This window comes from Onychomys torridus, chromosome 16 (assembly GCF_903995425.1).
Source record: "Onychomys torridus chromosome 16, mOncTor1.1, whole genome shotgun sequence".
NCBI lineage: Eukaryota > Metazoa > Chordata > Mammalia > Rodentia > Cricetidae > Onychomys > Onychomys torridus.
The window spans coordinates 55,988,362-56,016,192 of record NC_050458.1 but is presented as its reverse complement, the minus strand read 5'-3'; the positions used below and the strand labels follow the sequence as shown (position 1 = coordinate 56,016,192).

The window sequence follows — 27,831 nt, the reverse complement described above, 5'->3', positions numbered from 1 at the left end:
GTATATTTTAACTACAATGTAGTGCACTCCAGGTTATAGTTGAGCCCCCCCAGGCCATGGTGGTGATGGCATAGAGAGAGAGAGAGGAAGTGGGTCCACTGAGGCTATATGGACTCTTCACCCAGTGAAATCAGAGTTCTTTATAGGAGGCTAGCTGGGCTAGTAGGTATGACATGATTCTCTCCAGACCAGCAAGAGATCAGAAGGGAGGATGGACAGTGGAATAGTTCTGTTCGTCATTGCTCTGACAAAAGTGACTTAAGAAAGAAAGAATATCTTAAGGCTTAAAGTTTGAGGGTTCAGTCCATCATGGTGGCAGCAGAAGCATGAAGCAGCTGGGTACATTGCACCCACAATCTGGAAGCAGAGAGAGGAAGGCTACTATGCTACTCTCTTTCTTCTTTGTATTCAGTTTGAGACTCCAGTCCATTGGATGGTGCCACACATGGTCAGGGTAGGCCTTCCTTCTTCAATTAAAATCTTTGTGGAAATATTCTCCTAGAACACAGCCAGAAGTGGGTTCCCAGGGTAATTCTAAATCCATTCAGGTTGGTAATGAAGATTAGCCATTATACGTAGATTTTGATACAGCTGTTATACTATTTAGAAAAATCAAGGTCAGTTGTCTTAGTCTGTTTCATTGTTGACAGTCAGTGAGTCATTTCATTAGTATCTATGAACCAGGAGAAAAGATGGTCACAATTAAAATGCTTGCCTATGAATCTACTATGTTTACCCTTTAGTAAACTGAGATGGGGATGTGACCATGCTGTACAGTTGATGGCTTCATGACATTGATGTTCTTCTATGTCCACTCAGCTCCTGCAGCCACTCAGACCCAAGTAAATACACAGAGACTTATATTACTTATAAACTGTATTGCCATGGCAGGCTTCTTGCTATCTAGTTCTTATATCTTAAATTAACCCATTTTTTATTAATCTATAAGTTGCCACATGGCTTATGGCTTACTGGTACTTTTACATCTTGCTTCCTCTGTGTCTGGCTGGTGACTCCTGACTCAGCCTTCCTGTTGCCAGAATTTTATTCTCTATCTGTCCTGCCTATACTTCCTGCCTGGCTACTGCCAATCAGCATTTTATTTATTAACCCATCAGAGCAACACATTCACAGCATACAGAGCAATATCCACAGCACTGTTCCATCTGCTCATCACTTAGAAAATTCTTATATTAATAACCAATGGTGCTATTTATATTTGAAATAATTTCTGAGACATTCTAGACATATTTTTTCAAGCACTTAAGTGCTTTATTAACTTCTGGGGGCATTTTTAAATTCCTTACTGACATGACTACATGAAGAACATCATTTTGTCACTTCATGTTTTAACCCATTATTAGAAACTGCCAGGCAGCACCCTGTTATTACATTTGAAAGACTGTTCTGCCTGCAGTACGTCAGCTACCCAAATGAATTTTCTAGTTACTGCAATCACTATGTGGTATTTCCAGCTCACATAAGCACCCTTTCTGTTCTAATTATGGACTTGAGTTTAGGATCAGAATGGATCCTGAGTCAGAAAAGTGTGTGGACGACAGAGGTCCCAGTCTGCAGACAGGCTCTTGCTTTATCCCTCACGCTCAGAGAAGCATTTTGCTCCACTCACTTAGGATAATGACGTCAGTGCATTATTTCTTGTTGGTGTAGAAAGAACGATGACTTGGGAGGTCTGAGACAATTCTCATCGCATCTCTGTTTCCATTTGAATTCCACAAAAACAAAGCACTCTGGAAACCGGTCTCCATACAGATCTGAATTGGAGGGATAATTAGGTTGAAAGAGGAACAAGAGTAGAATGGGGTTCAAGCGCACCATTGTGTAATGCCCTGTTGTGTAGTTTGGGAAAGACACTATCAAAAAACAAAAATGCTTGTCTCGTATACAAAAGGGAAGCCATGATGTTTTAGCTTTGAGTTCTTATAGATAAATGAGTTCATATGGATTAAGATGGTATGTATATGCTTATCTATTCATAATATAACTCATATGTACAAATATTGGTCAGTTCCATCAAGCAAAGATTCAATTTAATCAAAGACATTTCTCTTGGGAGCACAACTCTACTAAAGAAGCCATTAGAACACACTGGATGGAAAACAGCTGTAGAATGGAATTAAAAACAGAATTTTAAAACTCCCAAAGTATTCCAATGTTTACATGAAGTCAGCCTTCAGAGGTAAATTAGCTTGCATTCATCCTATGCACCTGCAGAGAGGAGTGAGCTGGAGGTCCCATATAGACCCTGTCTGCAGTGGAAGGAAACAGAATAAGGTACTAATGTGGCTGGAAACCCTTAAGGCTTAAGATAAAGCAGGTGAACTAGTGGAGGAGCTCCTATGCTGCCAGCACAGTATCAGTGAAACAGAAATGAATTGCTGTCTCCTCAGATGCTCACTGTACGGTGGAGCGACATGTTAGATGGGCCACAATTGGCTTAGGGGGAACTAATAAAACTATCTTAATTGATCTGACAAATACCTAAACAATGGACTAGGTGCAGTGTGGCCTAGGAAGCCTAAAAAAGGAAGAGGAAAGGTAACAGACATTGCATCCTTCCTGGAGTAAATATTATAATTTATTGAGGGTCATAAAGTTCCCAAATAGCCCAGAGAAGTAACAGTTCAGTTAAGAGCCTGAGTCTTTGTGGGAAACCCTCAGGTCTCTGAATTGAACCTGGAGAGTGATGGTACACATTGCCATCATGAGATTCCTGACACAGCACACCCTGTGAGGACCATTCAAACCATGCTCCATAGAAGTAATATTGGCCTTGATAAGATGTGTTGTTAATTTCATTTATTTTTGTGGTGTTTTGGCTTTAAATGACTTGAATTATTCAACTTTCACTGACTCATTGTCAACAAATTGTTAAATCAATGATAACTAATATATTTGACTGTAAATTATCTTTCTTCATTTATTCACTCATTTTTTTCTTGCCAAATAAATGCATACATTTTGCCAAGCATTATGTATTGTCCAACATATCAGACCAACAATGAGGGCCAAACAGTGTGTCTGAAGCAAGGCCTCAGTTAGCAGCATCTGCAGAGGCCCAGGGACTCTCAATTTGCCGAGGCTTCCAAAAAATATGTATATATCAGTTTAGGGGTTTGGTTCTCAGCCTAAGTGTTTCATAACAAAGACTGCAAATGTTTGAAATCCCATTGGTATTAGGAAAGTAGAGTAGCCAGGAAGCCAGATCTGGGGCAATGTATACCTTTGTCTCAGCTACAGAATGAGATGCCTTCTAGCAAGATGCTCTCAGGTCCCAGAATCTGGCAAAAAATGGTCCATTAGAGCCCTCTAGCCCCTGAACTAGATGCCAGCATAGGGCAGCGTGGCAGAAGATTGGTTTGGATTAAACCTGTGCTCTGAGATTCTGTGCAAGTGAGTCTGATGACTCATAGATCTCATAATGTATAAGTGGATTTGAGGTTGTTATCTGGGGACAGGATGACCCAGGGGATTGAACCCAGGTTACTTATGCACATGTTGTATCACAGAGCTAAACCCTCAGCCCCACAGTTCTTTTAATTAAACTTGTACCCAGGGGACCTCATTTTTATTACTGTAAAGTGATTGTGATGGACGTAGTGTTCTAATTTTGTCTTTCTCTGCTGTAGATTTCTGGTTTTATTTGATGATCTATCTAATTAAACCCACTGTAGTTCTCATGACTCATAGATCTCATAATGTATAAGTGAATTTGAGGTTGTTATCTGGGAGACAAGACGACCCACAGGATTGAACCCAGACTTCTTTTCATGTGTATGCTGTATTACAGCTAAACCCTCAGCCCCATGGTTCTTTTGATTAAACCTGTACCCACCTCAGTTGAAATTGATCATGACTCCTTTTTGCTTAGCTTTCTTTGTATGGCTGGTTGGTCATGGCAAGAAGTGAAAAGATGGGGGAATTAAGGAAAGAGAACCTGGAGCTGAATATAAGAAATAGGTTGCTTTTCCTAAGTATCAAGCAAATGGATTCTGGATGGCTCTCAAAGGGCTTCCGGGACATATAAGTAGTGGGGTACACAGCAAAGCTGGAGTTAAGTAGAGTGCCTCCAAGGAGTCAGTGTGGGAAAGGCATCTCGGTGCAGGGAAGGGGTAGGAGGTTGGGGAAATTGATGAATACTCTATTATAAACTTAGCCACCATTTTCCTCAAATTTTGAGACTCTTGAGTTCTTCAGTCTGTGACTGTACCTGGGGGTAAGAACTGAAATATATTCACTCCAGCTAGGACACCTTCAATAGGCCAAAGAAACAATTCCACCAAAGCTACATTAGTCAGTTTATTGAACTTATTTACAGGTTTATGGGCAAGGAGTTGCTTACAAGAGCATGGAGAGCTCAAAGGTAGCTGGACCACCAAAAGCCCAGCCCAGTATGGGTGACTCAAGCAGAGCCACGTCTTAGAACTGTGGCCCCAGGAATGATTTGGAGAAGCTGAAGGATGATGATCCATGTCTATAACTGTAGACATGAGGATGACAGGCATAGTAGCTTCCTGAGAGGGACCATAAAATTGTGAGACCCCTGTTCTGTTGGTTGGAGGAAGGCTCTGGGTCCTCTGTAAGTTATAGGAATTACTTGAAATCTCTATATCAAAAGAAGGAGTTTAGCCTGAAACCACCATATCCTAAAAGAAACAAATTTTATGTTAAAAATATATCAGTCTAAGTAGAAGTAGCATGGGAGATGGGTTTTGCTCACGAGCAGAGGTTTCCTAAGTTACCAGAGGTGTCCCCTTTTGACCTCCCTTTGTGTAATCCCACATCCTGGCAGAGGACCATGAAAGCCTAACATGAGGGACTTTCAGACCATTCCCTTTGATTCCTCCCAGAATAGGTCCAGCTGCCGACTGGTATAGTTTCAGCTTCAACCAGATGGTGTTACAGTAAAAATATTTGCCTCTTGACTTTAGATTTTCAGGATCAAACGCTTTGCAGTTCTTAAGGATGTAGTGTAGTACAGCGTTCAAACAAACTAAAGGTAAACTTCCCATGAACCTAAAGAGAGATAAAGAGCAAAGGGGCCCTGGGGAAGAGGGTGTTTCTTTCAGAAACTCGAATAGTGTGTGAGTGCTCCCTCTTCCACCATGTTATCAGGAATCTCTGGTGGTTCTGTGGGTACAGCTTACAGTAGGACTAGCAACTCTAGATGGAGCTCCTGGCCCCTCTGGGCTTTCTCCTCTCCTGCTGGGGTTTGAACCAATCATTTGTGCTGTTCAATACTGGGCTGTAAGTCCCTATAATGAGCATCTCAGAGGTTAGGTCTTTAACCTCAGTGAAGTAATGATACCTCTGCCTTGAGTATCCCCAAAAAGAAAGCATGAGCCTTTGGGTAGCTAGATTCAGGGAACAGGTTTGCTTACATGATGGCTCTGGACCTCTTACCCAGATTGCCATCCTGGTTAAAGAGCAAATAAGCAGCTCTATCTTATGGTATATACTTATTTTTTACTAACCCCGTGCTCAGAGGAATGTCTTATCACCTATAAGTCTAAACCACGCCTTGAGGAAAGATGAGAATGTGGAGGACGTAGCAAACCAGGAGACAATGCATGGGAACAAGGGAATCCAGGAAGGAGTGTGGTGGGAAGTCAGCTAGAGTGGTGGCCTGACCTACCACATGATGAGCGCATGTGTCTAACACCTAGATGGCTGTTAGCCTAGTCTCCCACCCCTTAAGCTGGACTATGGCTTGCATCTCACTCCTCAGTGTCTGGGCCCCTTGGGCTGTAACTTCAGACTTTCAAGCCCTGTCCCTACCACGGATTGTCTAGGTCACTAGCAAGAGGAACATACAAAACCACTGACCATCAGGATCCTGAGGTCAAATGGGCTACCACATAGCATCAGCACTTCCCCCTGAGCCCCTCCTCCTGTACTTGGACGCAGCCCCTCCCTCCCTGCTGACCATTGGTCTCACTGAGCCATATGTGGGACCTGAGAGCAGGAGTGTCTCCGAGAGAGTTCCTTAGTGCACAAAGGGCTTGGGCGTGAGCTGTCTAGAGCCAAAGTCCGCCAATCCCAGTGGGTCTCAGGGGAAAAAAGACAAAAAAAGAGGAAGTAGAAATGGGAGAAAGAGATGGTATTGGGGAAGGCAGCAGTTATATGTGCTATGGATCCAAGGTTTCCATAGATGCCACCATATTGACATCATGGTTACTGCCATTTTCATATTGCCATATTGGTGCAATGACTGTGGACCTATACATAGGCAGTGCTGTCTTTGGCAAACTAAGAAAACTGGCACCCATCAGTGACCACTAGACAGACATGGTTTGCATCTAACAGCCTATCTCTGAGATATGTGCCCGTCCCCCCATTTGGTAAGGCCCCATTGTGCTTCAGAGGTGAAAAATAAAAGAAATGTGGGAGATCAGGAAGACAAAAGTGAGATGGGACACTTGTTAGTGAAGAAAAAGAAGCAAAGTATACTGGCTCCTTTTGGATGAGCCTGGAGTGAATAGAAGCTTTTAAGAGATTAGAACCAGAAACTTTACATCCTGGCTCTCTGGCTTGCCATACTGTTAGTGGCATTTATCAGGCTTCTGTGAGCATCTAATGGGATTTTCAGGTTCTTCTGGAGCTAAGAATTGAACACATGGATAGAGGTTGAAGCAGAGACAACTTTTTAAGAAAGAGAACACTTCTAAGAAAGGAAGTAGACCAGAACTGAAGTTTTAAAGGTCAGAGACTTAATGATGCTTCCTCCAGAAGATTAAAACCTGCTTAGCTCGTTTGTGCAACATAGGCTTGCACATTCTGTTTGTTTCATGGCAGCCTATGGTTTGATGAGTGAAGTTTCCTCTCTCTCTGCAACTCGTTTCCGTTATATAATAATTTAACCTCACTCTCTGCCTTAGTAAATGAAACCAGACTTTCTGTACCAATTACCACTGTATCCTCCTTGGCATTAGATACTGTTCCCATTTGCCCACCTATATTCTGGGCATTTGTTTTTCATATTTAGAGTATATCAACTGCTGATATAAATCACTGATGCTGTGATTTATATATAAAGCTAAATTAAGTGAAGGAAAAGAAAAAAGCTTTTAGTTCCAAGTCTCTACAGCTTTGAATCAATCTTTACCCATTGATTTAATTGCTCAGGATTCTAAAGGTCTTCCTCTGACTAGAAAGGAAAGTAGTTAAAGAAAGACTGTCATTTTTTTTTTCTCCAACTTGCCTTTATGTAACAGTCCTATGCAAAAAAAAAAAAAAAAACCAAGTATAATGGGAGAAGATGAAGCAACAAGAAGTCCCTTCTGCTTTCTTTAACATGGTCTGCGTGTCATGACTGAGAGGCTCATACTGTGGTCATCTTGTAGCTCTGTAATTAGAGTTTAAAGACTGTATGGCTGCTGTTAACATAAGGGATTCTGTTTTCTGGGTGTTTTTGGTTTGGGGTTCTTTCTTTTGGCTTTGTTTTCATATTAGGTTACTAAATAGTAACTAGAATTAGTGTGAAGCAATCAGTCACTTTTGGAACACTAACTTTTCCTAGTTCCTTTGATGGCATACTCAAAAGTTAGGATTGCTTCTGAAACCTGTGGGAGGCTGAGGAGATGCTTCTGTGGTTAAGAGCTGTCTTGCTGAATTTTCTACCGCTGTGACAAAGCGGCATGACCAAAGCAACTTACAAAAACAAAAGTTTATTGCTATTGAGGCTTACCATTCCAGAGGGTGAGTCCCAGACCATAATGGTGGGAAGCCTGGCAGCAGGAAAACAGGCATGGTGCTGGAAGTGTAGCTGAGAGTTTACATTTGATCCACACACACAAGACAGAGAGAGACATTGGGAAATGGTGTGGCCCTTTCAAACTGCAAAGCCTGCCCATAGTGACACACCTCCTCCCACAAGGCCACACCTCCTAATCCTTCCCAAACTGATCCACCAACTAAGGACCAAGTAAGTATTCAAACATATGAGTCTTATGGGGGCTATTCTCATTCAAATCACCACAGGAGCACTTACTTCTCTTGAAGAAGACCCAAGTTAGGTTCCCGTCATCTACATTGGGAAACTCATGTATACCTGTCATTCCAGATCCAAGGTCCACAACGCCATCTTCTGGACTCTATAGGCACCTGAACTCTTGTATGCATAACCCCTGATGCCCCATATGCATACATATACACTGTTAGAATAGAATCTCAAAGAAATGGGCATTGTCACTGTCCTTTGATTGCATGGCATTTTGTTTATTTTTTTTCTCAGGTGAGAATGAATGATGTCTTTTCCTGGGAGACACTCTGTGCTTCCCTAGGCACCACTCCATCACCACTTCCAAATTATGTGTCATTTCATCATGTATCCCCTCCCCCCCCCAGGTAAAAGAACTCTCAGAGCTAACCTCGAGCTAACCTTTGTAAGCTTGGCGATCTTGTCCCTGGGCAGTCCTGAGGCAGGAACAGACAAAGCATGCTTTATTTGTGCTCTACAGTAGTCAGTTAGCAAAGAAAGTATGTGCAGGCAACCCAGCAGAACAGGAAATGTTTCCACATGTCAGTGACAAGTGAGTTGCTGCTCACCAGTAAACAGCTTGCATCCCACACCTAGGTGAGGTCCTCTGCACCCTCAATAAAATTAGAAAACCACTTCTGCCCTGAGTGAGCACTTTCCCTTCCTGTGACAAAGTTGGATCCAGGAACTTCCCCTCCTTGGGGAAGAGAGCCAAGTTCTGTGGTTTCCAATAAATAAAAATGTGAAGTTCTACTTCGTGAATAGATGTACCAAAGGCAGCAGAAAAAAAAAAAAAAAAAACCACATGATCAAATTAAATGAATTTGCTGTGGTGAATAGAAGAACGGCAGAGGAAGTGTGTCCTGTGTAGGGAACAGGAGTGTGGTTTGTTTGTTTGTTTGTTTGTTTGTTTGTTTGTTTTGGGGGTGGGGCGGGGGAGTAACTCTAGCCAGAGCAGTTGTATACAGCTTAGCGCCTCTGGTCGCTTCTTTGGTTTAAAACTGTCCAGCAGATTGGGGGGACGATTGTTCCACCTTCAGAGGGAGTTAGTAATCCGTGCATGTGGTGTTGAAGGCATGTGGGCCCTGAATGCTGTACAGAACCGCCACTGATTTAGTTGGGCTGCGTCAGACTTCAGCCTGCTCATTCTGCTGGTGAATACTCATTCTCACATAGCCAGAATGAAGTGTCATTTTGTTCTTAATCGTTATTTTTAGTTTTCTTACAAAGTAGTGGGCTTCATTGTGACATTTTCCTATGTGAGTGTTATTGTCCGGGGCTCATCATCACCTTTGCATCTCCTTTGTAGACAAATTTCTAAACAGTTTTTGTTTTTCAAGACAGGGTTTCTCTGTATAGCTTTGCACCTTTCCTGGAACTCACTCTGTAGACCAAGCTGGTCTCAAACTCACAGAGATCCGCCTGGCTCTGCCTCCTGAGTGCTGGGATTAAAGGTATGTGCCACCACTACCTGGCTTCTAAACAGTCTTATTAAATAAGGAACACAGAGACAAACATAGGGGTGAAAGCTGTAGAGATCAGGGAAATAGTGATAGCCATCAGCTAACCTTACTATATTACCTTAGCTTCCACAGAGAGAACCAGCTTCTTCTAGTCTAACCTGCACCTTTATGGCCTTGCTGTTCTGCCTTCTCATTGGCTCTTAGCCCAGCCACTCCACTTCCTTATCACTGCCTGTCTGTACAGGCCTCCAGATCTCTATGGTTGGTACTGGGATTAAAGGCATATGTCACCACCCTTGGCTGTGTCCTTGAACACGCAGAGACTCTGCCTGCCTTGTGATCGGATTAAGGGCATGTGCCACCACTGCCTGACTTCTGTTTATGGCTCGCTATGACCTCTGATCTCCAGGCAAACTTTATTTATTAGCATACAAATAAAATATCACCACGTTTCAGCACAAATAAAAAATCACCACACCCCTTCAAGAGAGGCCTCTGCTCTTTGTCCTCCACATTCTCTCTATGACCTTATGGTTTATGATTTTGCTCCAGGATGTAATGGGCATAAGCTCCTGGCACAGCATGGCTTCTATTCTGCCCGTGTCTACCTACCTGTTATTTTCAGGGGCAGACAGTGGTGCTAGCAGTGGCTAGGCCTGGCCTGCAGAGCAGGGGCACACTGCCCTGTGGTGTTTGGGACACACATCTTGGTTCTGCAGTTGAAATGTCTAGTGTCTGTGCTGTGAAGGTCAAGAGTGACCTCACAGCCTTAGTCATTGGCTTGTCTGCACACTGCTGAGTGTGTCTACCAGGTCAGTGCCTCGGCGCTTTCCTGACATCCACTCAAGACTAATAAGGGATGACAGGGTCTCTCTGCCCTGTGCAGCCTGGTGGGAAATGCTGTGCTGGCAAGCACTCAGTTCCCTTTCACATACACAAACCTTCAGGAAAGCGCTGTGCTGAGGAAAAACAGCAAATAGAGGTTTTCAGAAAAATGTCCATTATTTGTGAGCACCCCTCCCCTGGGAGCTTGTCTACTTGAAGCCTTGTTTGGTTTTTGGTTGTTTTTATTTTTCCTTCTCTCTCTTAGCTTCATTTCCTTCTTTATTATTTTTTTACAGGTTGGATAACTCAAAAGCTTTGTCTCAGGTGGGAAGTTAAGGCAGAGAATATTGATTTGGGGATTTTTTTTTTTTTATTTTTGATCAGGAGATGTCAACGGATGCTCACAAGCGTGCAAAGACACATTTCTCATTCGTTGCTTAGTGACCACTCAGCCCACAGAGAGTAGTGATGACCAGAGGTTAAGATTCTTTTACAAGACAAGAAGAACCACTATTCGTTTGGGAAACAATTACCAATGGCCTCCGTGTGTGTGTGTGTGTGTGTGTGTGTGTGTGTGTGTGTGTGTGAGAGAGAGAGAGAGAGAGACAGACAGACAGACAGACAGACAGACACCAATCTTTATCCATTTGTGCTTTTCATTCCTGGGTCTCGAGACTTACCCTTCCTTCACTGCAGGAGGAGCTCCACTTCTTACCCCACCTTCGTTCTCTGGTAACTCTGCCTTCTGGTGCTGACCCCGCTTAGCTCTTGTCCACCAGTCTTCTCAGCCTCCCCTTCTAGCCCGTCTATATTCCTTTGTGTGAGCCACCTACCCACATGATAGATAGATAGATAGATAGATAGATAGATAGATAGATAGATAGATAAAAATCCACTTTCCATCAGGGATCCTCAGTGGCACACTGGGCTTCAGGGACAGGTGGACAATTTTCACTAGCCTTCCTGTCCTCCTTCCCATCTCTCCAGACTTACTGTTAGTGCTGTAGCAGCCTACCTGCAGGGTCCCCTCCTCCCACCCCACCTCACTTTCCTAGGAGCTCGGGCTGTTGCTGAGGATCCAGGATCTCCTTGCTCTTCTCCATGGTCCCTCTCAGCCTTTGTTCTCGCCCAAATCCATCTGTTTGTGTCACACGCAGAGGGACTCACTACCAAGAGACCACATAGCAAGCACACCTGCTTAGGATCCAGGGAGGACAACAGCACCCACAGAATGGAGCACTCAGCCAACAGAGACAAGACCAGATGTCTACACCAAGAGACACCTCAAATATTGTAAAACCAGATGCCTAGATCCCAGCTCAAAAACACAAACATGAGCAGCCTAGACAATTTGCCTGCTCCAGAAGCCAATAACTCTATTGTAATAGGCCCTGAGAAATGTAATGTAGCTAAATCACAAGACAAGGATTTCAAAATAGCATCCATTATTATGTAAGGACCCTAAAGAGGAACATGAACAAATCCCTTAATGAAGTCTGTGAAACCACAAACAGTAGAATTTTAAAACATGAACATGGAAATAGAATCATCAAGAAAACAAACTAAAAACTGAAAATGAAGAAGTTGGGATATCAAACAAAAACCTCAGAGGTAATCCTTACAAACAGAATGTAAGAATTGCAAGAAAGAATTTAATTCTTGAAGACAACGTAGAAGAAATACCTCAGTCAAAAAAAAAAAAAAATCCAGGCATAAAATAGCCATGAAATCTGGGACACTATGGAAAGACCAAACCTACAAATAATAGAGGAGAGAGAAGAAGCCCAGGTCAAAGGCACAGAAGATATCTTTTAACAAAATCATAAAAGAAAATTTCCCTAATCTAAAGAAGGAGGTGCCTATTAAAGTACAAGAAGCAAACAGAATAAAACCAGAAAAGAAATTCCCAATGACACATAATAATCAAAACACTAAATGTGCAGAACAAAGAAAAGATGTTAAAGGCTATAAAGAAAAAATTCCAAGTCACATATAAATACAGGCCTATTAGAATAACACCAGACTTCTGGATGGAGACTCTAAAAGCCAGAATGGCCTAGACAGATAGATGTCAGCTCAAACAACTATCCCCAACAAAACTGTGAGTCACAATTGAATGAGAAAGAAAAATATTTCATGATAAAAGCAAATGTAAACAATTACCGTCTATCAATCCAGTTTTACAGATGGCACTAGAAGCAAAATTTCAATCTAAAGAGGTTAAATACACCCAAGAAGACATAAGAAATAAACTCATAACAGTACATCAAAATATGGGGGGAACCCACACTGTAAGAACAAATTAGGAGACTCAGAGACCAACCCCAGCTCCCGTCCGCCCCGGAACTCCCATCTGGACCAAAGGTGAGTGCCTGGGGTTATAGTCAGAGAGGCAACTGTGCCTGGGTCCCACCGCTGGACACAGGCCATCCCAGGAGGACCTGACCAACTTGGCCCCAGTTTCTTGCCAATCTGCGGGCCCAAACTCAAAGAAAAAAACCACATGATCATCTCACTAGATGCAGAAAAGGCATTTGACAAAATCCAACACCCCTTCATGATAAAGGTCTTGGAGCAAGCAGGAATACAGGGAACATACCTAAATATAATAAAGGCAATCTACAGCAAGCCAACAGCCAACATCAAATTAAATGGAGAGAAACTCAAAGCAATACCACTAAAATCAGGAACAAGGCAAGGCTGTCCCCTCTCCCCATACTTATTCAATATAGTACTTGAAGTTCTAGCCAGAGCTATAAGACAACACAAAGAGATTAAGGGGATACAAATTGGAAAGGAAGAAGTCAAGCTCTCCACTACATCATACCACAAGGGCATTTTCTCAGCTATGTTCATATCAGCATTGTTTGTAATAGCCAGAACCTGGAAACAACCTGGATGCTCTTCAACTGAAGAATGGATAAAGAAAATATGGTACATATACACAATGGAGGAAAACAATGACATCATGAGGTTTGCAGGCAAATGGATAGATCTAGAAAAAAATCATCCTGAGTGAGGTAACCCATACTCAAAAGGACAAATATGGTATATACTCACTCATAGGAGGATACTAGATGTAAAACAAAGATGACTAGACTGCTACACAACTCCAGGGAGGCTACCTAGAAAACGGGACCCTAGGAAAGATCCAAGGATCACCCAATGACAGAGAAATGGAAGAGATCTACATGAACAACCTGGATGACAGTGGGAGTAATGAAGGGCAAGATTTGAGGGGAAGAAAGCTTAGGGGAGCAGGAGATTCCAGCTGGATCAAGAACAGAAAGGGAGAACAAGGAATAACAGACAATGATAAATGAAGACCACATGAGAACAGGAATAGGCAGAGTGCTCAAGAGGTCCCCAGAAATCCACAATGATATATCCTCTGTAGACTGCTGGCAGTGGTCGAGGGAGGGCCTGATCTGACCTAGTCTGGTGATCAAATGACCAAACACCCTAACATTCATCTTGGAACTCTTATCAAATAACTGATGGAAGTGGATGCAGAGATCCTCGGACAGGCCCCCGGTGGAGCTCCAGGTGTCCAACTGTCGAGGAGGAGGAGGGACTGCAAGAGCGTGAATTGTTGAATCCAAGATTGCAAAAAGCACAGGGACAAATAGCCAATCGAATGGAAGCACATGAATTATGAACCAATGGCTGTGGAGCCCCCAGCTGGATCAGGCCCTCTGGATAAGTGAGACAATTGAATAGCTTGATCTGTTTGGGAGGCACCCAGGCTGTGGGACCAGGACCTGTCCTTGGTGCATGAGCTGGCTGTTTGGAACCTTGGGCTTGCACAGGGACACTTTGCTCAGCCTGGAAGGAGGGGACTGGACCTGCCTGTACTGAATCCACCAGGTTTAAATAAGTCCCCAGGAGTGTCTTGGTCCTGGAGGACATGGGAATGGAGGGGAGGGGCTGGAGGGAAGGTGAGGGTGGGAGCGGGAGGGAGGAGGACAGGGGAACCCATGGCTGATGTATAAAATTAAAACACATCATCATCATCATCATCATCATAATAATAATAATAATAATAAAAGAACAAATTAATAGGAATCAATAAGTACTCATCATTGATAACTCTATTAATGGTCAAACTTGTACAGCCATTGTGGAAATCAGTGTAGTGGTTCCTCAGGAAGCTGTGAATCAGTCTACCTCAAGTCCAGCTATACCACTCTTGGGCATGTACCCAAAGAACTCTACATCCTACCACAGAGACACTTGCTCATCCATGTTCATTACTGCTCTATTTGTAATATCCAGAAATTCAAAATTGCCTAGATGTTCATTAACTGATGAATGAAACTGTGGTAAATTTACACAATAGAATATTGTCCTACTGTTCGAAAATGAAATTCACAGGTAAATAGATGGAATTAGAAAACAAATCATTCTGAGTGAGGTAACCCAGACCTTAAACCCTAAATATTTTATGTTTTCTCTTTTATGTAGATACCAGCTTCTTCACCTTTGATATGCATGCCCTAATCAGAATAGGCATTCAGGTTAGGTAACTGGGTATGCAGAAGCTCTTCCAAGAAAAGACAACTAGACTAGATTGCTGCGGAGAGACAAAGGAACTAGGAGGATTAAATAATGAGGGGGTGGTGGAGAAAGGGTAAAGAGGGAAAATTAACACGAAAGGCCTTTTGAAAAAGTAGTGCCAGCTAGAAGTTTCCCCTCTACTGACTAGCATTCATGCTTCTGGAAGGTACTCAGCACATGACTGGAAGAGAAAGGTAATCACTGGTATCACCCAACTATAAACCCTGTGACCTGTAACAGCAACATGCACATTAGACACACCGGTACAATAATGGCATGATATTACAGGAGAATCAACCACTTTTTGATTGTACTTAAGGCTCGCTCCATGAGACAGAACCCATACTGACACTGCTAAAGTTTCCAAGAACCTAAGAACATGTAGGTCGCTAGGCTAGGGCAAAACCTACTATTCTGCTAAAGGAACATATCACAAAAATGACTGACTCCCATTGACATACAGCTATACCCACAGATGACTGCCTTATTCAACCTACATCAGGGAAGCTGCTGCTTATGGTAGATGAGAGTTAACACAGAAACTCAAAACTGGACAATTATCAGAGAGTGAGAGACTTTGGAGCACCAAGTTCTAAATGGGATTTTTTAAAAACAGAATCCTTCCCTTCACAGCTCAGAAAGTTATGTGGAGGAGGAGGCAGGAAGATTTTAGGAGCCAGGAGTAATGGATGACTCCAAGGAAACTGTCTTCCAGATACTATAGGACTGGTGCACACATGAACTCACAGAGATTGGCAACATAAACAAGCCATGTACAGATCAGGCCTGACACAGCCCAGCGCTGAGTGGGGGAACTGGACATGGGCTACCACCCTAACCAGGAAGGTGTTTGTAATTGATACCTTTTGACAAAGGGAAAGTCACTTTTCTCCAATAGAGTTTCTCTAGGTAAAGCAACCATACTTCAGGGTAGGCACCATGCCTGGGATTAATTGGACAACAAAAAATAAACTCAGTGGTATTTTTGCAGACTTTAGTTTCATTTTGCTTTGTTTTGGCAATTTGTTTTTGTCTTATTGGTTCTGGTGGTTTGAATAAGAATAGCTCCCATCATTGGCTCATATGTTTGAATGCTTGGTACCCAGTTAGTGGAACTGTTTGTGGGGGATTAGAAGGTGTGGCCTTGTTGGAGGAAGTATGTCATGGAATGGACTTTGAGGTTTCAAAAGTCCATGCCATGTTCAGCCACACTCTTTCTCTCTTTGCCTGCTGGCTGCAAATAAGAATATAAAGCTCTCAGTTACTGCTCCAGTGCCGTTCCTGTCTGTGTCCTGCCATGGTGATCCTTTCATTCATAAGCATTCCCTTGTTCATGGTGTCTCTTCACAGAAATAGAACAGTAACTAAGACAGAAGTTGATACAAGGGACGGGGGTATTGCTGTGACAGAACTGACCATGTTATTGTATGGAAAAATATGGAAGACTTTGGGACTTTGAGCTAGAAAAGCAGTTAAAAGCTTTAAGCCTGGCTTGATGGGCCACTCTAGCAGGAGCCTGGAACACAATAATGCTAAGGGTGGTTTGAAATATGCAGACCCTGCTCAAGATGTTTCAGAGGGGGAAAATATTAGCAGGTAGCCTGTAGACCATTCTTGTGAGGTTTTGGCAAAGAATGTGGCTGCTTTTTGTCTTTGCCTGAAAAATCTGCCTGAGGCTAAATTGAAGAGTTTTGAATAAATGCCATTGACCGAGGAGATTTCAGGACAGCCTAGTATTGACTGTGCCGCATGGTGATTAGTGATCACTCTTATGCAGATCAATAATGAAAAGGAGCAAGCAGGGCAAAAAGAAATACAAAATGTACAGTGTGAGGAGGAAATGAACACCAGAAAATGTCGCACTGAAGTCAAGTCTTGTGCTCAAGGAGCTGAGAAGCTTAAAGAAAAGCCTGATGCTAGATGGAATGAAAGAAGTGATACAGGGCAAGGCCCCAGGAGCTAATCCTGAAACCTGTGAAAGGAAAGGCCTGAGGCCTAAACAAGAACAGAAAGCTTATGGAAATGTAATTCTAGGAGACTGCCAATGTCTAGCCCCAGCAAGCAGCAGTATTTGGCAGCTCTGGTTCTATGGTTCTGGATTTAGAATCCAGAAGGATACAAGAAATGGGCTGTTAATTTCTTCCTTCTGGTTATGGAAAGCTGCTGAGGCCAGGCACAAAGCAGAAGCTATCCCAGCACGTAGGGCCTAGAGAATCCATTGTATGAAACTGAAAGTAAACACTGGATTGTGTTGGAGAGTCCAAGACATTGGAGATGCCAGAGCCTTGGGTCACCTGCCAGAGAGGGTGTGAAACCAGCCCAAGAGAGAGAAAATTATGTTTCAGTCAACAAAGCTGGACAGAACTGGAGATCTGAATAGCTCTTTGATATAGGACATTGGAGATGCAGATTGTGGAGTTTGCCCTTTGGGGTGTCTGCCTTGGACCAGTATTTCCTCACTATGCTCCCTTTAGACCAGCATTTCCTCACTGTGCTCTCTTTCCACCCTTTTGGAATATTGGTGTATATTCTGTGACATTGTAGATTAAAAGTATGTGATCTGCTTTTTTGACTCTGATTTTACAGAGGGTTACAGTGAGGAGATTGCTACAAGTCTCAGAAGAGACTTTGGAATTTTAAACAGTGTTAAGATTAAAGGACTATGGAGGGTTTTTTGACATGGGACTGAATGCAGTGTTTGCCTTGTGGTATGACTACAAGCCTATGGGAACCAGAGAGTGCTTGAATATCTGGTCCCTAGTTAGTAGAACTATTGGGAGGGTTAGGTATAGCCTCTTTGGACTAGGAGGAGGTGTGCCACTGGGGGTGGGCTTTGAGGTTTCAAAGCCCATGTCAGGCCCAGTGTTTATGTTTCTCTCTGCCTGCTGTCTGTGGATCGGTATGTAAAGCTCTTGGCTACTGCTCCAGCACCACTCCTGTCTGCTTCCCACCGTGATGATCATGGACTAACCCTCTTAAGATTGTAAGCAAGACCCCAATAAAATGCTTCACTTTATAAGAGTTGCTTTGGTTATGGTATCTCTTCACAACAGTAAAACAGTAACTAAGACATTAGTCATTGCTTATCTATTCTGATTTTCGTGTGTGTGTGTGTGTGTGTGTGTGTGTGTGTTGGGGTTTCTTTGTGTTTCTTGTTTTTTGTTTCTTTTTTATTGAAAAAATTCCATATAATATATTCTGATCATGGTGTCCCCTTCCTGAACTCCTCCCAGATCCTTCCCACCTCCTCACCCACTCAACACCATTCCCTTCCTTTCTCTCTCCCTTTTCAGAAAATACACAAACAGACAAATTTCAAAAAGTGAGAATGAACACACACACACACACACACACACAATAAGTGCACATAGACACAAAAGAAAACACCCATAAGAACACAAAATCAGAAACCATAATATACAAGCAAAAGAACAAGAAGGTTAAAAAAATGTAAAAACAAAGCAATATGAGACAAAAAGTTTACAAAAATACCACTGAGTTCATTTTGTGTTGGCCGTCTACTGCTGGTCATTGGGCTTGCCCATAAGTGTGGTCCATATACCCAATGAGACTCCACTGGAGAAAACTTATGTTCCCTTTATAAGTGGATGCCAATTGGAGATAGCTTATTGGTTAGAGATAGGGGCCCATGGTTGTGCTTTGTTTTTATATTTTTGTTTGTTTGTTTGTTGGAGAGAGAACATGAAGTTTAGTGGCTAAGATAAATGCCACCACAGACCACTACAGGTTTGAGAGAAGCTTTATGAAGAAAACAGAGGCCACAAACATCAGCTGGCATCCGAGTGGAGGATGTAGTGCTCCAGGGTCTGAGCACTTCTGATTTTGGAGTCTGGCAGCACTGACATGAGAGGGTGTGGCCATTTGAAGGCAGAGATCTTGTGAGTGAAAGTCAGCAGGGAAGGTTCCAGTCGGAAGAGATGACTGATAGAATACAATCCTGAGGAAACATATGGAGCATAGGGGAGGACAGAACCCCTGAAGTCCCTAGCAAGGGTGAGAGGGACCTCATGTGACCACGGTCGCTTGCCTCCAATTAAAGAGAACGTTCATGGAAAGTGAAAGAAATAAGGAGACCTAGAGGGGTTATTTTCAGGACTAGAAGAGAGTAGTAGAGTTAGTTGAGTATTCAGTTGACAAAAGTTTATTGAACACCTCTGAAATAAGTAGATAATTCAGCAGAGAAGAAAATGGGGCATCCAGTGAGAATGCTTAGGAACTGAAGGAGGTAGCATGGACTTGTTGGGGCCCAGCAGCATGGTCTCACAGCTTTGCCATCTCCTAGGTAGTGAGATCTGGATGTTTTCTAGATTGGTTGTATCTATAGGGACAATTAAGAATATAAAAAGAATTAAGCTCAGTTTGACAGCCTGAGTCAAAGACACGTTGTTTCATTGTAGAACACAGAAGGAGACAAGCTCACCAGCAGTAGATGATGAGAAGCAAGGACATAGGACAGGAGGGCAGGTGGCCATTTGCAATCAGTTGTGATCATCCTTCTTCTTGATGAGCTTGAAAATCTTCTCTGTGGTTTCACCCACATTTTACAGATGATGGAACCTTGCTTCTGAAAGCAGGGTCGTGACCTGACTGCATAACTGAACACAGTGGGCTTGTCATCTTGGTGAGGGTGAAGCCAAGTAAGCTGAGTGTAGACATGAAACAGGGCGGATCACCAAATGGTATTGGAGCAGAGGAATGATTTCCAAAGCCAAAGTGATGCTCTCCTTAAGCTCAGAATGCACAGGTTGAGGGAGCCTATGCATAGTCACCCTCAGTTAGATAGTACAGTGCATGCTTAGTGTAAGGGCATAATTTTAAATGAAAATATATTAGACACATTTAGAGGAGGTGTGCTTACCTCAAAGTCATGGAGTACGTGAAAGATTAAACTGATGGACAGAAATGCCTCTGGGCATGTCACTTTGCACCATTAAGTTTTAGCTGAAAAATAAAGGATGCTCTGAAGGTGGGTGTCACAGGAGCATGGTCCTGAAGGTGCCTGCCCTCTTAGCTGCTCCTAACTGCATAGAGACCCTTCCCACCACAGTGTACTGACGGATGCAGTACCCGTTGGCTTGCTCTGCCTAGTGCAGCTTCAAGTTAGAAATCAGGTCTTCTTGATGCCATCTGGCTCAAAAAGGAATTGCTCGGCCACTCTGAAATTGTGCATTAATATCTACACTATACACTTTGTTCTCAGTTTAATGTCTTTATTTGCATATGTTCATGACACGAGGTCTCAAATTTCTAAGAAAAAATGTTTTTACCTTTTACCCACCCCTCCCCCTTAGGAGATTGAGGAATTTCAAAATACATCCAACACAATCACGTGAATTTCTACAGCTACACCCTAAAACACTACATAAATACATGTTTTTCAGGTGTGAAAATGAAACCAAGTTCAAAACAGAAGACATCCACTGGGCCTACAGTTTCTGCCCCACCCCGTACTCCTGGACGACACTCCTGGGCCTGGTTTTATATCTCGTTTTCTTTGCGCCTGGTGAGTAGATGCTTTGCTACTTTTGTACTGCATTGCCCCCTCTTAGAAGAGGCAGGCTACTGTAATTCATTCCACAGGGGAGCTTGACTGTAGTTTTAATTATTTACTTCTCAGGAATGGGACCAATGCCCTGGACGGTGAACTCTGAAATCTATCCTCTCTGGGCAAGAAGTACAGGAAATGCATGCTCAGCTGGAATAAACTGGATTTTCAATGTCCTGATTTCTTTGACCTTTTTACACACAGCAGAGTATCTTACATACTACGGTAAGAGCATGTTTTTTTTTCAGTGTCCTTTCAGTTACTTTTGTGAGAGAGGCTGTGTCCTTATATCTTGGCTCTTCATGAATAGCTCTGTATAGCTTTCACCATCTCCAGGGGTTCTGGGAAATGTGTCTAAGAGAAGAGTTATCTTGGCCTAAGTTTCTTGTATCTCCAACAGTTCAAACCCTAAACACCCCTGATTCCTACCAGGATGGAGATCCTTACAGCACAGCTTCAGGTTAACAAGGAAGCATGGAGTAAATGCTGAGCCTGTGAAGATGGGTCTGGTGGTGAGATGTCCTGTGGGAAAGATGGAGCCCCACACCTAAGCACCATTAGTGTAGGCCTGAAAGTAGCTCACCCATTTGGGACACCAAACCACTGAATCATTTGTTCCAGCCAAGACACCTTGGAGCCCAGCACTTACCACTTCCAGAAACAGGGCCTTGACAAAAACCTCCAAATGAAAATGTGTGAAGACTGTGGCTTAAGGAAAATATACACAATTACAGAGCTCCTTTGTGAAGCTCCTTCAAACCTATGCTTACTAAAGAGAAAAGATTTTTCTGCATTTTTGCCCCCCCAACACACACACAAGGTTGCCTTGTCTACATGATTGTATAAGTTGTGATATTTGTTATCATCTAAAGATGAAATGTAAAGTCATTGTTCTCACATCTCCATAAGACCACGTGGTCTAAGTGAAATGTATACTATGTCTGTTCCTCTCTGAAGCCTCCCCACCTGACCTGATTCCATGCTCTGGACAGGTTTGCTGTCTGTCCCCACCTATGCCATACTAGAAATACCAAGCTGGCCAGGCCTGTGCTTCATCTATCTCTGTGCTCCTGACTCTTGCAAGGATGGGAAAGCAAGTATCGTGTTCGCCTGTATAAGAACTACAGCTGTGGGGAAGTGTAGAAATCTGTTTGCTCTGTGTTTGGACACACTGACATGATATTGCAGTAGTTAATACTGTGTAGCCAATGGTTCATTATCTTCTCTCATTAACCACTTGGAACATCTAGAACAGCAGTTCTCAGCCTGTGGATCACAACCATCAGAAAGCACACCTTTCCAATGGTCTCAGGATCCCCCAACCATAAATGTATTTTTGTTGCTACATTGTAAGTGTAATTTTACTACTGAGCAGTACCAGTTCCCAAGACCATCGGAACTGTGTTTTCCGATGTTCATGACCCAACAGGTTAAGAAATGCTCATCTAGAAACATATGTTTTCTTGGGAAGGAAATGCAGGAGACAAGTTGATAGTGTGTTTAGAACATTAAGCTTTATCTCTTTTAGCAACTAAGAATGTTTCCATAAATCCATGAGCTTGTTTTCATGACATGATGATAGATGTTAGTTGCCATTGCTGTTCCTTGAGAATGCTTAAATACTTTTTAGTCTATATATATACACTAACATCCCAAGAAGCATTTTTTTTTTTTTTTTGAAGTAGAGGCTTGCCTAATAAAAACTCATGCAGTAAAACTCTGGCTTGCAAAATACTCTTTTGGGATGAGGTGAAGTAGGAGGTATCAGAGGGGACCAGAATATTCTTGTCAGTGCTTTTACATAGTATGCATTTATGTACTGTCAGAAAAGGCACAGGCAACAGAATGTGGTTTAGTTAGGATCTGTGTCAGCTTTTGGCAGGAGTTTGCAGGGAGATGCCATGAGCTCCATCAAGTCGTTAACTCAGCCGCAGCAGCCGCAGCAGCACCATACCTGGTTCTGGAGATCTAGACTTCTCCTGACCCTCCATGCCTGAGTAGACAAGACAGACATGCATGTAGTAATAGGACCCCTTGGTTATAATAATACTAAAGAGAGTGTTGAGAAAACAGTTGGGAGAGAGCAATCCCCCTCAGCCTGGGTGGGATCTGAGGGGGACTGAAAAGAGCTCGCATCTGAGCCTGGCCTGTTCTTCTGCAGATGGCTATGACATGGTTTGAGTTTTGAAAGATTCATTGCATTATATGCACAGGACTAGAACAACTAGTAAGGCAGGCTGGCAAACATCATTTGGTTGCGTTTCACACTATAGTTCGGTTTGAATCAGATCAGGACTCCCAATGTGAGTCCACACAGAGCTGCTCATGGTGTTCTCTTCCCACTGCAGGAGCCTTCTTCCTCTATGCTGGCTTTGCGGCTGTGGGACTGCTTTTTGTGTACGGCTGTCTTCCTGAAACGAAAGGGAAAAAATTAGAGGAAATTGAATCACTCTTTGACAACAGGCTATGCACGTGTGGCGCTTCTGACTCCGATGAGGGGAGATACATTGAATACATCCGGGTCAAGGGAAGTAACTACCATCTCTCTGACAACGATGCTTCTGACGTGGAGTAATTTTCAGCTGATGACATTTTAGTTACTGAATTGAATGTGGGGAGAAGTCCAGCGGTTGGTCACTGCCCTGCTCGCAAGCTGCGTCTCCCCATAGTCCTTCCAAATGACTCCAAATTCTAGAAGACTTGATGAGGAGAAAAAGACAACCATGGTGATGTTTATTTTCATAAACAGAAATGCTAAAACAAAACCCACAGATTTTTCTTAAGCAGATGTGTATAATCCCTTCCTGAGACAGTCTAAACATTACTGTTGTACCCAGTGACTTCAGTAGGACCCCTTTCTCCTAAGACCATATACAATTATTAGTAGCAATACAGTCAGTGGTAATCTAGGCAAAGTATATATGTATATTTATAAAGGATTATTTAAGATGACCTAAAGGTATTTAATGCCAAAACATGGTCTGTTGACCCTAAATTTTCATACCAAGTAATGGTTTTTCTATGATCTGTAGGTACAAAGTGAATTCCATCTAAACTTCCATTCACAAATTCAGAAGTCCTATAAGGACATTGTTGTCCCTCTCTCCTTTGGATTCCAGATGTTGGCTTCTGTCTCCAACACAGATACAACAATTTCTTCAGAGACTGAATACACAAGATCTTTTGAACACTATCCAAAGCAGGCCCTTTAAGGGTTATTTTCGTACTTTTTTGCATCGGTGATGAGTATATTTGCACAGACAAGCTAGCATGTTTTGATAAGTATATTTTATTGTCAAAGTGAGAAAGAACAGATTTTTCTATATCCTGATTCGTTAGTCACAAATGTGTGCACAATTGGAATGCAATTGTAAGTGTGAAGTAGTGTCAGGTCGTCAGCTGTATTCCAGGGTCAGTTTAATCTACACAGAACTATCCATATTGTCACTCCCTGGCTCCTGCTGCTCTGTGCCTTCCTTGGTGTTAAATGACAGCTGCTGGCAGACTGGTTTTCTCTTTCTGATGCACAAGAGGAAGGAGGTCAGTGGCAGAAACAGTTGTTGACATTTATTTTAAATCCTAAGACTTCTTTCTCCACATGTTTTCTTGGCTCTTCCTGAGAACAGGAGCATACCTCGCTACTAATTACTTCTGGTTTCCCCTGAGAATGTAAGCTCGTTTTCATTCTGTCTTCTTTTCTCATTTCTATTAATTTGCTACACAACCAAGACTCAGAGCTCTGTCTGTTTTTTTTTTATCTCATACTTGGTTTGGTTTTTCTGTCTGCTCTAAAAATCTAAAGGAGATGTCTCCTTTGGAAAAGACATAAGTTCTAATGCCACAGTCAGTAAAACAGGTTGACTTACCTTTCGACAGTATCTCTCAAAGTATTTGGTGATTTCTATGTTCATTCAACACTGAATTCCTGATTCTCACCACCCTACTAAGAGCTATGTGATACAAACAAAATTACTTGCTTACAGAACTCATTTGCTAGTTCTAAAGCTATGGATGAATCTAATGACCAGTTAGGAACACATCAGTTTGATGTTTTATATCAAATGATATAAACACATAATTAAGTTCCATATCCAAGTGAATGGAGGCTAGTGATGAAATGGAAGTATTTTGGCCAGTCTCCAAAACATTGATTCTTCTTTTAAAGTCTGGCTTATTCTCACCATAATTACCAAGCTGAGACTCTAGCAAAAGAAGTTTGTCCTCCAGTCACCAGGGAACTTACTCACACAGTCACTTTTGTGGCCTACAAATCCTTCAGCCAAAAGAGAAGTTCTCTCTGTTTGGTTGTTTAATGTTATTTTTTAAAAAATTAATAGAGTATTTTGGAAAATTTTTCCTCAGATTAGGTGCTTTGAAATTTATTTATAGAGAATATTAGTATTGATTTTTCTCTAGAACAGAAGATATTGTTTAATGGGATGTATTGTTTGATATTTCTTATCTCCGAAGAAGTTTCTTAACTCAGTAGTATTTTACAAGATCAAATGAGCTATTATGTGGTATAGTTAGCACATTATGAGAAGAAAAAAGTGAGCAAAGTGCTCCTTTTAAGTGTATTTTTTTGATTTGTTTAACGTGTTGCCTCAATTCTTCCCTTCATAGTCCACACAGCCTTAAGTACACAGGTGTCTGCAGCTGGGCTGACATGTGGGACCACATATGACACCAAGAAACAGCTAGACTTGTCAGTCCTGAAAGCTGGTGTGACCTGTTATTGCTGGCATAAAAACAAGTATGTTCTCAGCTTTATGTCCATAACTTAACATAATAATGGGAAATTGTCCACATTTCTCTTGCCCTGTTCCCTTCATTCCTAAAAATTATTTATTATTTATATAGTAACAATATTCCATACCTTTAACATACAAGGCAGAGAGGCACATATAAGACTTATTTATAACTTAAAAAGCAACTCAATACTTGAAAAGGAGCCTTCTATAACCCAGGTATGCTTTTTAGATCTGGTGAACATTTATAGCACATTAAAAGTTCAGTGTTGGAATTTTTCAGATTTTTATTCTATTAAACACCCTTTATGTTTCTAGTGTTAACTTGAAAACCACCCATGTGAAATCATCAAAATACATTTTGTAAGACGATTTCTATATGATATGATTTGATCCACCACATTAAAATAGACAGATTAAGCAGTATACTTGCTTCTACAATGATAGCTTTCTTTCCAAACATGCTGCAAATTCAGTACAGGTGTATTTCATTTGGGGAACACTGGGTGAAGAAAGTCAAGACTGAGCCTGCAACCTAGCTGGGTGACTAATATATAGGAAAATTAAGAATGCATCCTTTGTCTACATGTAAGCACAAACTGTTGAACATGATGTCAAAAAGACTGCTGTTAGGGCTGTGAATACAGTTCAGTGGCCGAGTGCTGGCCTAAAAAGATTGGGCATTAATATTTTCTTCCATATAAACATCTGTAATAATCCTGATTGTTACACCCACCTTAGTTATTATCTAAAACATAGCTTTGATTTTATATATAGAATAAAAGATATTTCCAGGAGAATGACAGCAGAATCTTTTAAATAATTTATCAGTGAAACACACTTTAGGATACAATCTTAAAGCTTGTTATTCACTGTAAGGTGAGAGACAAGTAAAATCACTAAATTTATGGATTTCTGCTGTAATTTTCGTATCTGTTAAACAGGGGGAAATACTAGGAAAAACACATTGACAGCTTGCCCATTTACTTAGTAATAGCAAAGTAGAATTGAAATGTATTGTTAATAATCATAAATCTTGGGGCAGGGTGAAATGATGTTTTAGATAGTGCTACCTACAGGTTTCCTTCAATAGCTGCATATAACTTCTCAGTTATCCAGTTCAGACCATCTCCCTAACTCGGAACAAAAGTATTTTTAGATGGGTACAACCAGGCCAGGAGCAGAGGATTCCTGGTATATGCTCTCTAGAAAACTATACTACATTCTACCTTAAGCTGCAAAGCTGTAGATGAAATTTATAGTCCACAAGTAGCTACTGCCTATTCAAGACTCAGAATTGTTCTCTGGGTTAATTCCTTGCGTCCTTCAGCCTGTCGATTTCTACCATTCCTAGCCTCATGCACAGCTCGGGTCATTCAGTTCTCCAAGGCAAGTGCCAGTGCTGCCACCTTCTGGGCACTGTGAGCAGTTGCAAATGCCAAACAGCCACCTGTTCAGCTTTCTTGTATGCTGTTTAGGGAAGGAAATACTTATGTGCCAGTAATCACCAGAGAGTCGCTTTACAAGTATTCATGTTCGGCAATACCAGGAAGTGTTTTATCATCATCATAGTGTGCTTATGAGTCCAGAGCAGTATAATTCTCTAAAATCTTCATATGTGTACAGTCTATAGCACTTGAGTAATTTGGTCACCCGTATCTTGGATGCCTTCATTTACAGGTAATAAATTATTCACATTTGAGACAATTAGGTTCATGAGATTGATTTTGTCAAACCCATATAAATAGAATAAGAAATTGACTTGCAGATAATCAGTGTTCAAACGTATGAATCTATACTTTACAAAGTGCTAAGATTTTGCTAAATTCAACATTATCCCATTTCACTTAAAATTTAGACAATATAATGTTAGCTCTGGCCAAAGTAGAAATTTATGTTCTATGTACATGTCTAGATTTTCTGGTGGCTCCTGTACTGTGTCTCACTTGATGTTACAGTACTGTTTGTAATAAATGTTCTAATTTCTATTTAGGAACTCTAAATATATATCTCTATTAAATCAGGAGTTTCATGCTTTTAGAGGCCTATGTATTTTGAACTGTACATTTTAATTTTCTGAGTGCATGTTAAATACTGTTTATACTTGACATATCTTGGCAAATCTAGTTTTTTCCTTCCTACCTGTGACATACAGAATATCTCTTGAAAACTGCCACTGTCCCATTTACCAAATCATGCTAGCCTATGCTGTATCAAAAGTATGGTATATTTTATGGAGATTTAGTGATATACATGTAAATGTTTTTTAAGTTATTTTATTGAACTTCAATATTTACATAAAGTTACAATCTTTTTTTAAAGAAAGTGTCAGTGCCAGAGCTGTATAAGAAAATAATCAAATAAAAGTAAAAAGATAATTCATCCTATTGGATCTCTTCTTCACGTCTCATCTTGGATTTTAGTATCTAGGTTATATGCTGAACACACTGTAGGAACTGTAAACAAAACGTGTTGGGTTTTTATTAATTTTAATTTTTTGTTTTGCTTGCATGTGCATGGCTGGTGTCTGTGGAGGCCAGAAGAGGGCATCAGATCCCCTGGAACTGAACTTACAGATGGTTGTGAGTGCTGGAAACTGCTCTGAAAAGCAACCATTGTTCTTAATCACTGAGCCATCTCTTCAGCCCCCATACTGTCTTTTCTATCAAGGGG

General features: G+C 41.7%; 1 protein-coding gene across 1 annotated transcript in view; it reads left to right on the top strand.

Moving 5' to 3' along the window:
- Window positions 1–27,538, top strand: part of Slc2a13 (solute carrier family 2 member 13) — a 296,552-nt gene extending 269,014 nt beyond the window's left edge. Inside the window, exons 8-10 of the mRNA XM_036208221.1 lie at window positions 20,247–20,368; window positions 20,483–20,635; window positions 22,759–27,538. Of these exons, the coding sequence (XP_036064114.1) occupies window positions 20,247–20,368; window positions 20,483–20,635; window positions 22,759–22,985 (502 nt within the window). The 3' untranslated portion in view covers window positions 22,986–27,538. The remainder of the gene's footprint in view (window positions 1–20,246; window positions 20,369–20,482; window positions 20,636–22,758) is intronic.
- The last annotated feature ends 293 nt before the right edge of the window (window positions 27,539–27,831 follow it).